We start from the raw sequence: 15091 nt of genomic DNA on the forward strand, positions 1-15091 counted from the left end.
ATTTGACTGCCCAGTTGGTTTGTCGTTTCGCGGATGCTTCCTTTCTGTCAGATTCTATCTTGTCTAGTCCTTCAGAGTCGATCTCCAGGTGTCTTTTTTTTCTCATTGAGAGGTGCTGTCTGGTCTCCTGGCTGCTCTGCGTTTGAAGGCTCTTTGCCAAATGAGGTTTATACAGTTGTCATGTTGTTTCAGGTAAAATTCACTTCAGGAATTGTGTAATTTATTCTGTGTTATTGACAGTTGTGGCAGATTGATATGTCTGTCTAGGTTTTCAGTGAGGAGGTTGTCAGTACTAGGTCTGTGATGTTATGCTGGGTGTAACAGAGCAAGGGCTCTGAATGTAAATAGTTTGAGTAATGTTTGTGTTTTGGTGGTGGGTGGCAGGGACAGGGTTAATTCCTCTCCCTGCCAAAAACATGTGAGAATGTGGCTGTTCCCAAACAAGGTGATTGTGTTAATTGGGAACAGCCACAGACTATAAAAAGAGAGCTTCCAGTTCCATTAAGGAAGAGATCACCAGGGAGCTGGTGTAAGGAGAGTTTGACTGTTTAAAGAGAGGTAAACTGTTTTGGTAAGGTGTTTGTTGACAGGTAAATGGCTTAGCCGTCCTGTGTGTGAGTCAGGGACCTGTGTAAGTGAAGTTAGGCTCTATGTTGAGCTAGGCTTTTATTTTGTTTTTGTTTTGTATTGTGAAAATTAAAGTGCGCAGTCGTGCTCAAAAATCTAAGTTCTGTGTCTGGGTCTATGTTTTTAAGGAGCAAACGAACCGACAACAGAGAGTCAACATTACATGCAAAGGTTCCTGACTCGCACAGGACGGCTAAGCTGTTTACCTGTTTACCTCACTTTAAACAGCCAAACTCCCCTTACACCAGCTCCATGGTGATATCTTCCTTAATGGATCTGGATCTGTTTTAATAGTCTGTGGCTGTTCCCAATTAACACCAATTACCTCGTTTGGGAACAGCACATTCTCACATGTTTTTGGCAGGGAGAGGAATTAACCCTGTCCCTGCCAACCACCACCAAAACACAAACATTACTCAAACTATTTATATTCAGAGCCCTTGCTCTGTTACATGGGATAACATCACGGGTCGAGTGCAAGGCTGACCAATTGGAGCTTGGGATTTTTTGTTGCCATTGTATAATTCAAAGATAACCTACTCTAGTGTGAATAATGCAGGATGTATGCAATCGTTTCCTGTCTGCCATCTTAACACACACTGTAACTAGGCTATGCTGTGAGGAGGCAAACAGTGCATTGAGAAAAATATGAAGCACTCTACACTGGATATATTTTTCAAGAGGAAGGACATGTAAATTACATTGTAATTACTGTATTCAGCATGTAAGTGTACATTATTTTCTTCTTTACTGTTTTCTTTTAAACATACCATTTAAATGCTGATCAATGTGAAGTAATCTTCATAAAAATACTATATATTGATGTTTAATTCAAATTGGGCGGTTTTTCATTATTCCAAGACAGCAAATTGCCAAACCCTATTATAATGAACACCCCGATATAACGATCATTTCTCCTAGTCCCATGAGGGCTCATTTATAGTGAACTTAGCCTGTATTTACATCCAGTAAATTTTATTTATTTTTTTTTATCTGTAAATGAAATTTAATGAAAAACAAAAATTATTTATTTAATTATTAATGTGAAAAAGGTTTAAAGTAAGTAATATAGTTGATAGTGAAACAATAAACGGTGAGTACAGTGTACTTGAGTAGAAATGTCTCATGTGTTTTTGGTGGATTCTTTGAGCTCTTGGAGTATTTTAGAGTATCAGAATAAATTGAATCTTGTTATGTACAGTAGTTACTTGTCTGAGTAGGTGATAGAGTATTTTGATCTTTTCACCGATTTATGTGAAGCATACAGAGCGCAATCATAATAAGTATTGTGTTTATTTTAATAGGATACTGCCACCTGTAAAATGAAAACTACAGTATTTTATTTAAGGCATGTTTGTCATATTACTAGTATTCAGAATGTAAAGCTCATATACCACTAGTCGTCTTGTTAAACTATTAATTGTACTTTCTTTCCTGGTCAAAAAGACTAATTACACTATAGTTGAAAGCTTACATATGTTTAATGTAATCAGGCTTTGCATTTTAAATCGTCCACTCTCAGTATGTTAAGGGTTTTCTCCTTATTTTCTGGTGGAGATGTGCACTTGAGAGCTTCAAAAGGAGATAAGTTGGCTCTGGTCTGGGATAGCCAGCTAACCAAAGATTTCATCTTGCAGTCACATGACCATGGGTTGTCATGCAGGTATACTTCCTTGAGAGCTGAAAATACAAGAGCAGTGTTTAAAATGTGTCATTTTAATTCTATTTTTTTTTTTTTTTTTTTAAAAGGCATGTACCTAGCTAATACCAATGAGGTTTAGATGTGGCATATTGTTGGATACTAGAACTTTGCCATCTAGCAGTCTCTGAAAGCAGGAAAGAATACTACTGACTGGGTATATGCATATACTTGTAACTGTAACAGTCATTTTGTACTCATTTTTTACTTTCTGTAAACTTGCCAATGCAATATACTGAGCATCAAAATAAACTTATCACTTATATTTGAGCATCAAAAGAAATGTATCACATATTTGAGCATCAAAAGAAACTTATCACTTATATTTGGATAAAATTCACTAAATGTGATCGAAAATGACAAACTCTGTTTTAGAGCTGGTGCAGTGACTTTCTGTTGTGCTGATTTAACAATTGACATCTTACTGTCTTAAAGTTATTTTGAGGGGACGGGGGATACTGTGAAAGTCACAGGCTTTAACCAGTTTATTCTGATTATATTGTGCAATTATTGTATATTTCAGAGTACATATGTTTTCTTGTTGTTTTATTTAAGGGATAAAACATTAACATAATTTCTTAAGTAAATTGACAAAAGGGCATGTTCCCATTCAAGTATGAAATGTAGCCATTACCTAATGGGATATAACGTCTTATAGCCCGAATTACCTGAGCACTTATATCAAAGCTGCTCCTTTAAGAGCCCTGTATGCGTCAGACGTCGTCTCCACCCCCAGGAGATAAATACGTGTGACGCATAAGGCTCAGCCCCATTTTCTCTTTCAGCCTTTGTTTGAGGAAGGAGTGAGCTCTGATTTAAGTCATAACTACGGAGATACATTGATTAATTCACTTTTCCTTCAATTTAGCTTTTTAAGTGATAATTCTTAGCTTTAGGTTCTGATTAAGTCCCCTCCGCGTCTGTGTGCCCTATGCAAAGCCAGCAGCTCTCCCTGCCCCTTCCCCAGGATGCAGTCCCTTGTTGCGACTAAGTTCACGCTCTCTCCCTTGCTGCTCAACTCTTCGGGTTTGCCAATGGCTTTTTCAGGTCTTTACCTGTACGCCACTTGTCCTGGTACCAGTGACTTGCTGTGCCGGTACCAGTCAGTACCAGAGCCTGTACCAGTTGGTACCAGAGCCTGTACCAGTCACCTGGTTGGTACCAGAGCTGGTAAAGTCAGTACCAGAGCCTGTTCCAGTCAACTAGCAGGTACTAGAGCCAGTACCAGTCAGTACCAGTGGCTTGGTTGGTAATAGAGCACGTACCAGTGACCTGGTTGGTACCAAAGTAGGGCCCAGTCATCTTTATTGGTACCACGGTTGGTACCAGTCATCTGGCTCATACCAGAATCGGTACCAGTGACCCGGTTTGGTCCGCTTTGACACCAAGACCATTACCAGTGCTCGATTTTTGTGTACACTGTACACAACAGTTTTCAGCACCATTCAGCTTACTGTCTGTTCTTGTGCGCATACATTGCACGGCTGGACTGTTTTTTCAACCTCGCACCATGCCTGGGTTTCACCTTGTGCTGGTTGCAAGAGAAACATTCCAGCAGAGGATCAACACAACAGGTGCATCCACTGCCTGGGAAGAGTATACAGAGGGGGCCGTTAAAGACCGCAGTTCTTGTGCGGTTTGTGCTCATTTTCTAAGAGGACACTGGAAAGCAGGCTGGCCTGATGTTCCAGAGACCGATATACATCTGTGACACCGGCGCAACGTAACTCGCCCCATTCGTCCCCTACAGTGCTATCAACAGAGTCCCCACTCCCTGTTACACCGAGAGCTAGGAATTTATCCTCTGGGGGTAGGAGCAGGACTAAGAGCCTGTGCTCCTCTAAATCCTCCTCTTCATCACCTGGCTCGGAGTGCTCCCCCTCTTCTCCTCCACGGAAGAAGAACAGGAGCCGCCGTAGCAGGCATTCTGGTACTGACTGGTTGCGGGGCAAATGGAGAAGTATTTTGAAGCTATGAACCAGCAGCAGTCCCTTTTGATGGAGCTGCTGCAAGGCCCCCCCTGTTGTCTCAGTCCCCAGGGTTCAGGCACCATCACATAACCCACAACCAGAGCAGGAGGACGCCATGTCCCTTACTGCATCTGAGGGCATGGACACCCAAGAACTAATCTTCCCGTCCGAGGACAAAGAATCAGATATCTTAGCTCTCACGGTAAGCCGCTCCCTGTCAGAGGAGCTCACCTCCCTTATCAGACATGCTACTATAGCCTTGCATGTGCCTTGGGCCACAGAAGATGATCCTAAGTGCTCTATTTTTTTTTTTTCTTACCCCAGCTTTTTCACCAATTTGGAATGCCCAATTATTATTTTTATCCCGGTTCACTGCTGCAACCCCCCGGCGACTTGGGAAACAGAGGCTGAAACACGCATCCTCCGAAATGTGTTCCTGCCAATCCGTCATTTTTCACACTGCGGATCCACAGCGAAGCCACCAGAACATAGTGCCGGAGGACAATACAGATCTGAAAGGGCGCCTGCGGGTCTGCAGTGGAGCCAATCAGCCACGGGTCACTGGTGCGCGGTGAACTGTGGATTGTCCTGCCGACCTAAGCCCTCCCTACCTGGGGGGCACTCAGCCAATTGTGCACCGCCCTCTAGGAACCCCCAGCCACGACCGGTAATGACAATGCTCTATATTTGATGGGGTGCCCGCTGCTGTGTGTCAGCGCACGGACCCCCTGGTTCTCCCGTATTTTTTGCATCAGGTGAAATCATCCTGGGTGCACTCAGCAACTACCTCGGCTGTCTCCAGGTCACTGGACAGTTTGGTTTAGGTGCACAATGCAGATAAGCTGTTATTCTCTGCACTAATCCTGCTTTTCTCCCTAAAAGCATTTCTGCTTTCCATATCAACCAGTCAGTGGAATTGGAGTCCTTCCATCCACCTCCTTTCCAGTTTGACAGGGGGCGAAAGCTCCATACGCTCTGTCCGGTTAAGGTACTGGTGTATTATGTTGACCACACCCAGATTTGGTGGCAATCGGAGCAATTGTTTACAGTCAGCACTCATATATCCGACCCTATAAAATTCTGACTTCAGTGACAGTTAAACGCATGTGATGCAAATCTGATTATTTCATTTTGGCCCGTTCCAACCCTTGTCCGTTTTTCAGGGAACAAAAAAAAAGATACATATCAAAAATACATATCTGAAAGGACTTTGTTTGAAAATAAGCAGGCTTCCATTTAGATGTACTGTATTGATATTGTTGGTACAGTACTATATTTTCAAGAGAAGTAGTATTTTAATTCAGGACTATATGTCAATATCACTTGCCAAAACTAAAGAGATGATACGTTAACTGTAATACAGTACATGCTTTTACACGTATTGTAAATCCACACGTATTGTAGCGGTATGTAAAATTTCCCATTAATGACCTAACAGCAAAATGAAATCTAAATGTCATCCATGTACAGAACTGCGTTAAACGTAAAAGGCAATATAATGTAGCAAAACCAAAAGACTAAAAAAAAAAACAGTATCCCATGTCAGTATTCAAAATTGCAGAATATAGTGCTCGATAAGACCCTAATGTCACAGTTCACTTGGAAATGAAAATGCACAAAAGCAACTAAAGATCATAAAAAAAATAAAATACATCGCAGTATCTAAATCTGTTGAATGATTAGCTTTTACATTACCCTAGCTTGTCTCATTTGCTTTGTTTTGGCTGCATTTTTGTCAGGTGAAACTGGAGTAAGCACTGTGTAACTGCATGATTTGGCATTAGAGAGAATAAAAAAATTTAAAAAAAACGAGGGCTGTTGCGGATATTCAGATAAATTGTAACATTGAAGAGATGGGCTTTGTATCAGAAAACTGGTGACGGAGTTGGAAATCGCATGTGATGGGTAAGTGCATTAATTTGTTACATATATATATATATATATATAATGGGGATTGATTTTATTCTTAATACAAGGGCGGTAAAACGCGACTGACATGTATCTGGGTAACAGATATCCAAGTACTGATGGTATTTGCTTTGGGTCTAAATTCCACGGACAAGCCCTGTCTAAACAGCGGCTGTCAAGGTGGATTGCAGACATGGTCAGGATTGCATACAATCTAGCCAATTTGCCCCTTCCAGAAAAGGTCACTGGTCACTTCACAAGAGGCCTTGCAACCTCCTGGGCGTTATTCCAAGGCACATCTGCCGCAGACATTTGCAACGCTGCACTATGGGCCACGCCTCGGATTTTACCAGGTTCTACCGATTTAAATGTTGTAGATCAGCAGAACCCTGGTTTTGGGATCAGAGTGTTAAGAGCGGCCACTCATTCTGCTTTTTAACACATTTATTATTGTGTTCCACTTTAAGTCCTGGAGTAGTTAGCCATACACCCTTTTTTGGACTTCAGTGTAACCTTGCAGCATATACATTGCATGAGAGTTCTCCCTCACTGAACTGTGGAATATATTCCATGGCTCCTCACTGGTCCTCCGCCAGAATGCTAAAGACAGTTTATCTTCCTTTTTAGCACCTCTGCTGGTGCTGCAAGTCCTGCACTTCCGACGGCTTGGGTATTCTACCCCATTAGGTAATGAGTACATTTCGTACTTGAAAGGTTATTATCAGAACCCTGGTTCCCTGAAATAGAAATGTAACCATTACCCTTCAAGGTCACTGCGTTCACTGCAGCAGGCCTGAAAAGAAAATGGCGCTGAGCTTATGCGTCACTTGTATTTATCTCCTGGGGGCGGAGACGACGTCTGATGCATACAGGGCTCTTAAAAGAGCAGCTTTGATACAAGGGCTATAAGAGACATTCCAATGTTTTTATTCATTTTTATTATACATGTTAAAAGTAAATACAATTGAGAAGATGTTAATGTATAGTTGTTACACTGTTAGCAACCCACATGGTCAAATTGTAGGTTTAGATTATGTTCCCCTTTTTAATTTGGTTTTGGGTACTGAATGTGTTGCATTTAAAATGGTACCTTTCTTTCTTAAAGCCATCCTCTATTAAAAACTCTTTAATGTTTTTATGTGACTAAGTTACATTATTAAAGGAAAAACACTAGTCTAGATTTATAGTCAAACCTGCTCATGACAACTGCTGAATTCATCAGAGGGGCCACTATAGACAAGTGATCCTGATATTCAGGTATTATTTCATATAGGTATGAAAACTGGACAATTAACACTACCCTAATCTACAGCAGATAAGGTGTATACATGGTAATATGTAGGTTTCAAGGAATAATCTTGGTGAATAGCACTGTCTTATGGCCAATTATGTTAGTTGGAGGATTCTTGTAATCAGTGAATCTGAATTTTCTGCACACTACTACTTGACTCACTTTTTATGCTTGCTTAATTTCTAAATGCAAGTATTGAGGCTCTTGCTCATAAAGTAATCACGTTTTACCTCAAGGTTAACAAAACGCTGAGATGCGTGCTTTTTATTTTACTCAGAATTGATTAATATGCCGTTCAATTTGCTGGCTTACCAAAACCTACTGTGTCAAAATAAATAGATACCAGACACTGCAATGACCTGATAAAAATATATATAATTAACTTATAATTTAGAGGCTGTGTACAGTTTGTATGCCATCCTTTTAACAGGAATGAATTAGCAGGTGAAATAACATTATGGGGAAAATGTGAGCCATGACCATATCGCCTCAGGTCTGCCATGGCTGCTATAAAATGTGGTTGGACTGTAATTGGCTTAATCGTTTGCCATATAGAATATATATGTGCATACGTTTGGGAATAAAATTAAATTAAATTAATTAAATTAATTTTTTTGTGTGAAAAACAAATAGTTTCTTCTGTCTATGGCATAAGATGTATTTTTTTAGTACTGTAGCCCACACAAATTTATAATAAACGGTAATGTAATATACTATGTACTGTGAGTTAACTTTTCTATGTACTCCTCCACAATAAGTTATGTTTCTATTTGTAAACAGCAACAAATGTAATTTTCTTTAACAGAAATACACTAACCTGGTAGCTGAGAAAGTGAATTCCCATCAATAGTCTTCAGCCTGTTTCCACTTAATGCAAGCTGTGTTATCTTGGGAATGTGTTTGAACACATCTTCAGGCAACTTCCCAATCTCATTATTCCTCAAGTACAGCTCCTGCAAACGAGACAAACCCTCAAACATAGAAGCCGTCACAGTTGTAAGACGATTATTGTCTAACACCAGCATCTCCAGCTTGTTCATGGGCTTGAAGGTTCCAGTGGGAATATTTTTAATGTTGTTATTATCCAAATTCAGAAACTGCAGCTCTCCTAGACCAACAAAAGCCTTGACAGAAATCTTCTGAATCTTGTTGAATGCTAAATCCAGTACTTTTAGTGCAATTAAAGGCTTAAAGCCATTAGGAGGTAAGGATGTGAGGGAATTTATTGGTAAATCCAAGTCAGATAAGTTTCTCAGGCCGATGAAGATTTCAGGCTTGATTGTTGTGATGCGGTTCTGACCCAGCATAAGGAATCGAAGGTTTATTAGATCCTGAAAGCCTTTTAGTGGGAGTTTGGTGATCTGGTTTCCAAAAAGATTAAGTAACATCAGCCTCCTGGCCCCAGTTAAAGCCTGAGGGTGGATTGATTTGATGGAGTTGCGTTCCAGGTTTATGCTTTCGATTTTTGGAATTTGTTTCAAGAAATTTGCTGGGAGGTCTTGTAAAAGATTTCCACCTTTTAAAAAAGAACAGAGACCATTAATCTCAAAACTAACACACAAATGTATTATTATTTTTCAATGTATTTGTGTATTATGAAACATAACTTATCCTTGAAGTAGGAGGATTTGAATTGCTTCCCAGTGTTTCTGAATGTTTTATTTAGTTTAAATTGGAGATAATTGCTTTATGATCCAGTTCACGGGACAGGAGCAAGGGCTGCGTGGATGATTTACCTCGGGAATTGAGAATAGGTGAGAAGAGCTTTGTGATTTAGGAAAGATTACAGGGTTTCCCTTTGGCTTGTGGAGAGCCGCCCTTGCAGAGGTGAGACCGAACCAATCAGCCCCCAAGGTTGGGAAGCAGGGTTGGAAACTAACACTCGGCCATTCTGTCGAGGTGAATTAAAACGGATGAGGATGAGTTGATGTCTGTGTCTTGGTAGTCCTGTGGGCGAGTACTTAATAAAGTGTACAGATATACTCTCACGTTCAAAGGGTTGCGTTGTAAAATGCAGGAAAAGTACATTTTCTAACCGGGTGTAGCAGTGGGGAACAAACATTCATTATGCTTACAAAACAGTCACTCAGAACTGAAACCTCCCTTCATCTCCCCTTATCATGCCAAATTTTGCATTATTTTAAGATATGCGCATGCGTCAACGTTTCATTGACTTTTGTCTGTGTTATTACTGTATTGAAATGTCATTACTGTGATGAAATGGCTAGTCACTTGAGCAACAACAACTTTGATTTATATATACAGACGTGCTCAAATTTGTTGGTACCCTTACAGCTCATTGAAATAATGCTTCATTCCTCCTGAAAAGTGATGAAATTAAAAGCTATTTTATCATGTATACTTGCATGTCTTTGGTATGTCATAGCATAAAGCAAAGAAGCTATGAAAAGAGATGAATTATTGCTGATTCTACAAAGATATTCTAAAATGGCCTGGACACATTTGTTGGTACCCCTTAGAAAAGATAATAAATAATTGGATTATAGTGATATTTCAAACTAATTAGTTTCTTTAATTAGTATCACACATGTCTCCAATCTTGTAATCAGTCATTCAGCCTATTTAAATGGAGAAAAGTAGTCACTGTGCTGTTTGGTATCATTGTGTGCACCACACTGAACATGGACCAGAGAAAGCAAAGGAGAGAGTTGTCTGAGGAGATCAGAAAGAAAATAATAGACAAGCATGGTAAAGGTAAAGGCTACAAGACCATCTCCAAGCAGCTTGATGTTCCTGTGACAACAGTTGCAAATATTATTAAGAAGTTTAAGGTCCATGGAACTGTAGCCAACCTCCCTGGGCGCAGCCGCAAGAGGAAAATCGAACCCAGATTGAACAGAAAGATAGTGCGAATGGTAGAAAAAGAACCAAGGATAACTGCCAAAGAGATACAAGCTGAACTCCAAGGTGAAGGTACGTCAGTTTCTGATCGCACCATCCGTCGCTTTTTGAGCGAAAGTGGGCTCTTTTTTGAAAGAAAAACATAAAATAGCCAGACTGGAATTTGCTAAAATGCATATTGACAAGCCACAATCCTTCTGGGAGAATGTCCTTTGGACAGATGAGTCAAAACTGGAGCTTTTTGGCAAGTCACATCAGCTCTATGTTCACAGACGAAAAAATGAAGCTTTCAAAGAAAAGAACACCATACCTACAGTGAAACATGGAGGGGGCTCGGTTATGTTTTGGGGCTGCTTTGCTGCGCCTGGCACAGGGTGCCTTGAATCTGTGCAGGGCACAATGAAATCTCAAGACTATCAAGGCATTCTGGAGCGAAACGTACTGCCCAGTGTCAGAAAGCTCTGTCTCAGTCGCAGGTCATGGGTCCTCCAACAGGATAATGACCCAAAACACACAGCTAAAAGCACCCAAGAATGGATAAGAACAAAACATTGGACTATTCTGAAGTGGCCTTCTATGAGTCCTGATCTGAATCCTATCGAACATCTATGGAAAGAGCTGAAACTTGCAGTCTGGAGAAGGCACCCATCAAACCTGAGACAGCTGGAGCAGTTTGCTCAGAAAGAGTGGGCCAAACTACCTGTTAACAGGTGCAGAAGTCTCATTGAGAGCTACAGAAAACGTTTGATTGCAGTGATTGCCTCTAAAGGTTGTGCAACAAAATATTAGGTTAAGGGTCCCATCATTTTTGTCCATGCCATTTTCATTTGTTTTATTATTTACAATATTATGTTGAATAAAAAATCCAAAGCAAAGTCTAATTTCTATTAAATATGGAATAAACAATGGTGGATGCCAATTACTTTTGTCAGTTTCAAGTTATTTCAGAGAAAATTGTGCATTCTTCGATTTTTGTGGAGGGGTACCAACAAATTTGAGCACGTCTGTATATATATATATATATATATATATATATATATATATATATATACGAGCAAGATGGGCTGAATGGCCTCCTCCCGTTTGTAAACTTTCTTTTGTTCTTATGTTATTATATATATATTGTAAAGTACTTTGTTCTTTCCAACAGGTGTCTGTCACTTTAATTATACACGAAACAAGGGTAGTGCTCTTTAAACGCCGTGGCGTACGTTTATTTAGCAAACTGTTACTTCAAACAAAAATAAACACACAAAACAAAACCTAGCCTTTCTTCAGGCGCTAACTAAACTGAGTAACAGAAAGGTTGACTAATGCAGGGCAGGGTAAGCCTGTTCCCCTGTTTAAACTAATTCCAAGAATCACCTCAGCCAAATCACCGTCCAGAACTTCGTTGTCAAGGATAGCCGTACCTTTATTTTGTTAACAGAAAAACCTTTTGTCCAACACGCTTGTTTCACCACTTCAACCCTCTTCCCCGAACACACAAACTGAAACCCTTTTTAACCCCGACCTGATCACTTCCATCTGATCAGCATTTGCAGATTAATTATACAATTAATCACTTGTTACATTTGTTTCAACAAAGTGTGTGGCTACCCGCCATGGTCCTAAAGCCTCCAAATTACTGTCTGGTACATACACATCATCACAATATATATATATAGCGCCTTATCATGTGCAGACCTGCATATCTCAAGGCACTTTACATGTTTAAATAAATAAATAAATACAATATTTAAAAGAGAAATAAACAAACCAATCATAAAATCAGGACATAAACGCACAAACCAGATCTGGCTATAAAAGCTTCTCAAGGGCCTTAACCAAATGCGAGATTGAACAGATAAGTTTTAAGACCTTTTTTAAACACATCAACTGACTGGCAGTTCCTGATGTCAATGGGGAGGTCATTCCATAGGACAGGGGCCAGGGGGCTAAAGGAACGACCATGAGACCAACCTGTTTCACATCAGGAACAACCAGCAGGCCAGCCTGGGAGGATCTAAGGTAAGGACCGACCAGTAAGGACAAAGTAATTCAGTGAGATAAACAGGACCAGTACCACTGTGAGCGATAAGTCAGGAGAAGTAGTTTAAAAGAGATTCGATACTTGATAGGAAGCCAGTGAAGTTTAGCCAGGATTGGTGTAATGTGGTGGTACTTTTTCGTACCAGTCAAGATTCTGGCTGCTGCCTTCTGAACTGTTTGTAAGCTGTCAATTGCTTTGGATTGAAGGCCTGCAAATATTGAGTTACAATAGTCAAACCTAGAGGTTCTTAGCAGATTTATTTCTTAGCAGATGCCCTTATCCAGGGCGACTTACAATTGTTACAAGATATCACATTATTTCACATTATACAGATATCACATTATTTTACATACAATTAGCCATTTATACAGTTGGGTTTTTACTGGAGCAATCTAGGTACAGTACCTTGCTCAAGGGTACAACAGCAGTGTCCCCATTGGGGATTGAACCCACAACCCTCCGGTCAAGAGTCCAGAGCCCTAACTACTACTCCACACTGCTGCCCCTACTCCACACTGCTGATCCAAATGCATGGATCAAAATCTCAGCATCAGTGAGAGAGAGAAAACGTTGAACTTTGGCAATCTTCCATAAATGGAAAAAAAGTAAAGATTTGAGTAAAGCCCTTCAAAAGCGGAACAATTACTACACACCATGAATACCTCTGTGATTTTAAAGCTCAAAGTGCTTTTTTAGAACAGGTCACGTCCTTGCAAAGTATGCACAACCGTATTCTAATTTTGAATGGATGTGTGACCTGGATGAGGCCAAAGGATTAAAGGTAGAGATGTGCGAACCAGTTCCTTTGAAACCGGGTACCCGATTCCTGCTTTGGAACCGACAAACCGGATACAAATATCAAGGATTTGGTTCTAGTGAGTACTATTATCTAGGACCCAACTTAAAAAAACACAGTTCCATTTATGTCAATTATTGCACTGCTGACCAAGTGCCTGAAAAGGACAATGTCAAAGCCCTTAGCAATCTGGTTCCTTTTATGCAGATTATAGTTTTTGGTGCAATGGCAGCAGCCATATAATCTTGAGCTGAAGCAAGGAGATTGGAAAGGGATGGATTTAATTGAGTATCTGCTTGCTGAATGGAGGTACAGGCAGGTGGAAGATGAGGCAACCAGACATCTGAATCGGGAAACTTGCTGAAGGTTGTGAAGGCAGACCAGCTGGATGCGTAGGCGGAGCGAGAACATGGGAGGAGCGAGGGCAATGGACATGTAATATTCTTGAAGCTGTAGCAAGAATGAAGGAGACCGTTCTGCAGGAGTACTGGGAATGGTGGGGTGGTTGAGAAAGAAAATCAGGTTCCAACAATAAATGCTTATTAGAATCCAAGGTCATTTGCAGTCATTAAAGGGGCTGGATGTTTGTTTTTTATTTATGTATTTTTTCTACCCATGGTGATGAGGGGCTGAATTGACTAGCTGCGTTAGCTAATAATAATAATATGGATACGCAGTTAGAAAAGGCACAGATAATTCTACAGTAGATTTATATCCTGGGCAGCTACAAGCAGAATTGACCATGGAAAGCTTGCATTGAGGACTGTTGGATGGAGCATGCTTGTGCTGTGAGGGTGGGACTTCCGGTGGGACGGCTGAGTATTTGGAGCAAGAAAAGCTTTGAGGGTACCCAGGGAGAGGATTGACAGCTCGACAGCAGGGGCGGGCCCAGTGGGATCAGTGGAGGCAGAGGCGCAGTGTTGAAGGTAGATAGGTCAGCGCCGTGTATGAACGTATAGACACGCAAACGAAAAACGCAACATAGAATAAGGGCATTACTTGGGGTTTACATAGGGAGATTGGCAGATATTATTGGCGGGACAGAGCGACGGATGAGCCCTAGCTCCTACCTCCTCAACCGCACTCGAGGTTACAATTAAAATGTAACAATTGTTTTCATTTTTTTGTAATTACGTTTGATTATTATTATTTTTCATTTTAATGAAAGCCATTTGAAATACACCTCAAATTACCACCACAAGTGTCAAACCATCAACCAGAAACAAAATAAGATGCATGTATGGGTGTTTCATTAATAAGCATGTGATTACACTTTATTGTGGATATTTTAATTAAACATCACAATCTTACAAAGCTGGCAATATCACATATGAATCTGAAGAAAGTCAAACAAGACTTCCTGTGAGAATGGACAAAAAAATATTTTTAAGGTGTGGTGGATAAGTATGGAATATAATAAAACCAAAGAAACCCCTTTGTCCAGTAGATAAACGTTTAACAAAGTGACTTTTTTGATGTGATATCAAGGGTGTTGAGTGTTTTTGCCAAGAAGGTAGCTGCAATGCTTATGACATTATTTAACAGAAGTGCTGGGGAGTTCATTCTGTTGCTGAGCTGATTGCCTCTGATTGTAAGTCTGCTGTAGAAAAGTCTGCTGTTGTACTCCAGGGCAGAGGGTGGGATACAAATAATTAAGAAGTGACCAGAGGGAGGTACTTGGTTGAATGCAACAGAAGCACTGCCAAGCCCCCCTGCCACTGAGCACAATGAAAAAATACATAAACTCTAGTAAGACCATAACAAACACAATTAGAACATACCAAGCTTCAGTTATCAGTTCTTATTTACATTTTTGTAATTACATTTTAATTAAAGACAACAAAAAAAAAAACTTTTTGAAAAGCACCTAATACTGGAAGCACAAGAATTATACGCAGATGCATGA

The 15091-nt window shown here is 40.2% G+C and overlaps 1 protein-coding gene and 1 long non-coding RNA gene across 2 annotated transcripts in view; one reads left to right on the forward strand and one right to left on the reverse strand.

The window, feature by feature from the left end:
* Positions 1-474: 474 nt before the first annotated feature.
* si:dkey-1j5.4 (leucine-rich repeat-containing protein 15) overlaps positions 475-15091 on the reverse strand; it is a 30999-nt gene continuing 16382 nt past the window's right edge. The window contains exons 3-4 of the mRNA XM_059025347.1: positions 8313-9011; positions 475-2307 (exon numbers count right to left, since the gene is read on the reverse strand). Of these exons, the coding sequence (XP_058881330.1) occupies positions 2117-2307; positions 8313-9011 (890 nt within the window). The 3' untranslated portion in view covers positions 475-2116. The remainder of the gene's footprint in view (positions 2308-8312; positions 9012-15091) is intronic.
* Positions 1216-15091, forward strand: part of LOC131737277 (uncharacterized) — a 34692-nt gene continuing 20816 nt past the window's right edge. The window contains exon 1 of the long non-coding RNA XR_009328876.1: positions 1216-1351. This is a non-coding gene — a long non-coding RNA (uncharacterized LOC131737277). The remainder of the gene's footprint in view (positions 1352-15091) is intronic.

The sequence above is a fragment of the Acipenser ruthenus genome, chromosome 6 (assembly GCF_902713425.1).
Source record: "Acipenser ruthenus chromosome 6, fAciRut3.2 maternal haplotype, whole genome shotgun sequence".
Classification (NCBI taxonomy): domain Eukaryota; kingdom Metazoa; phylum Chordata; class Actinopteri; order Acipenseriformes; family Acipenseridae; genus Acipenser; species Acipenser ruthenus.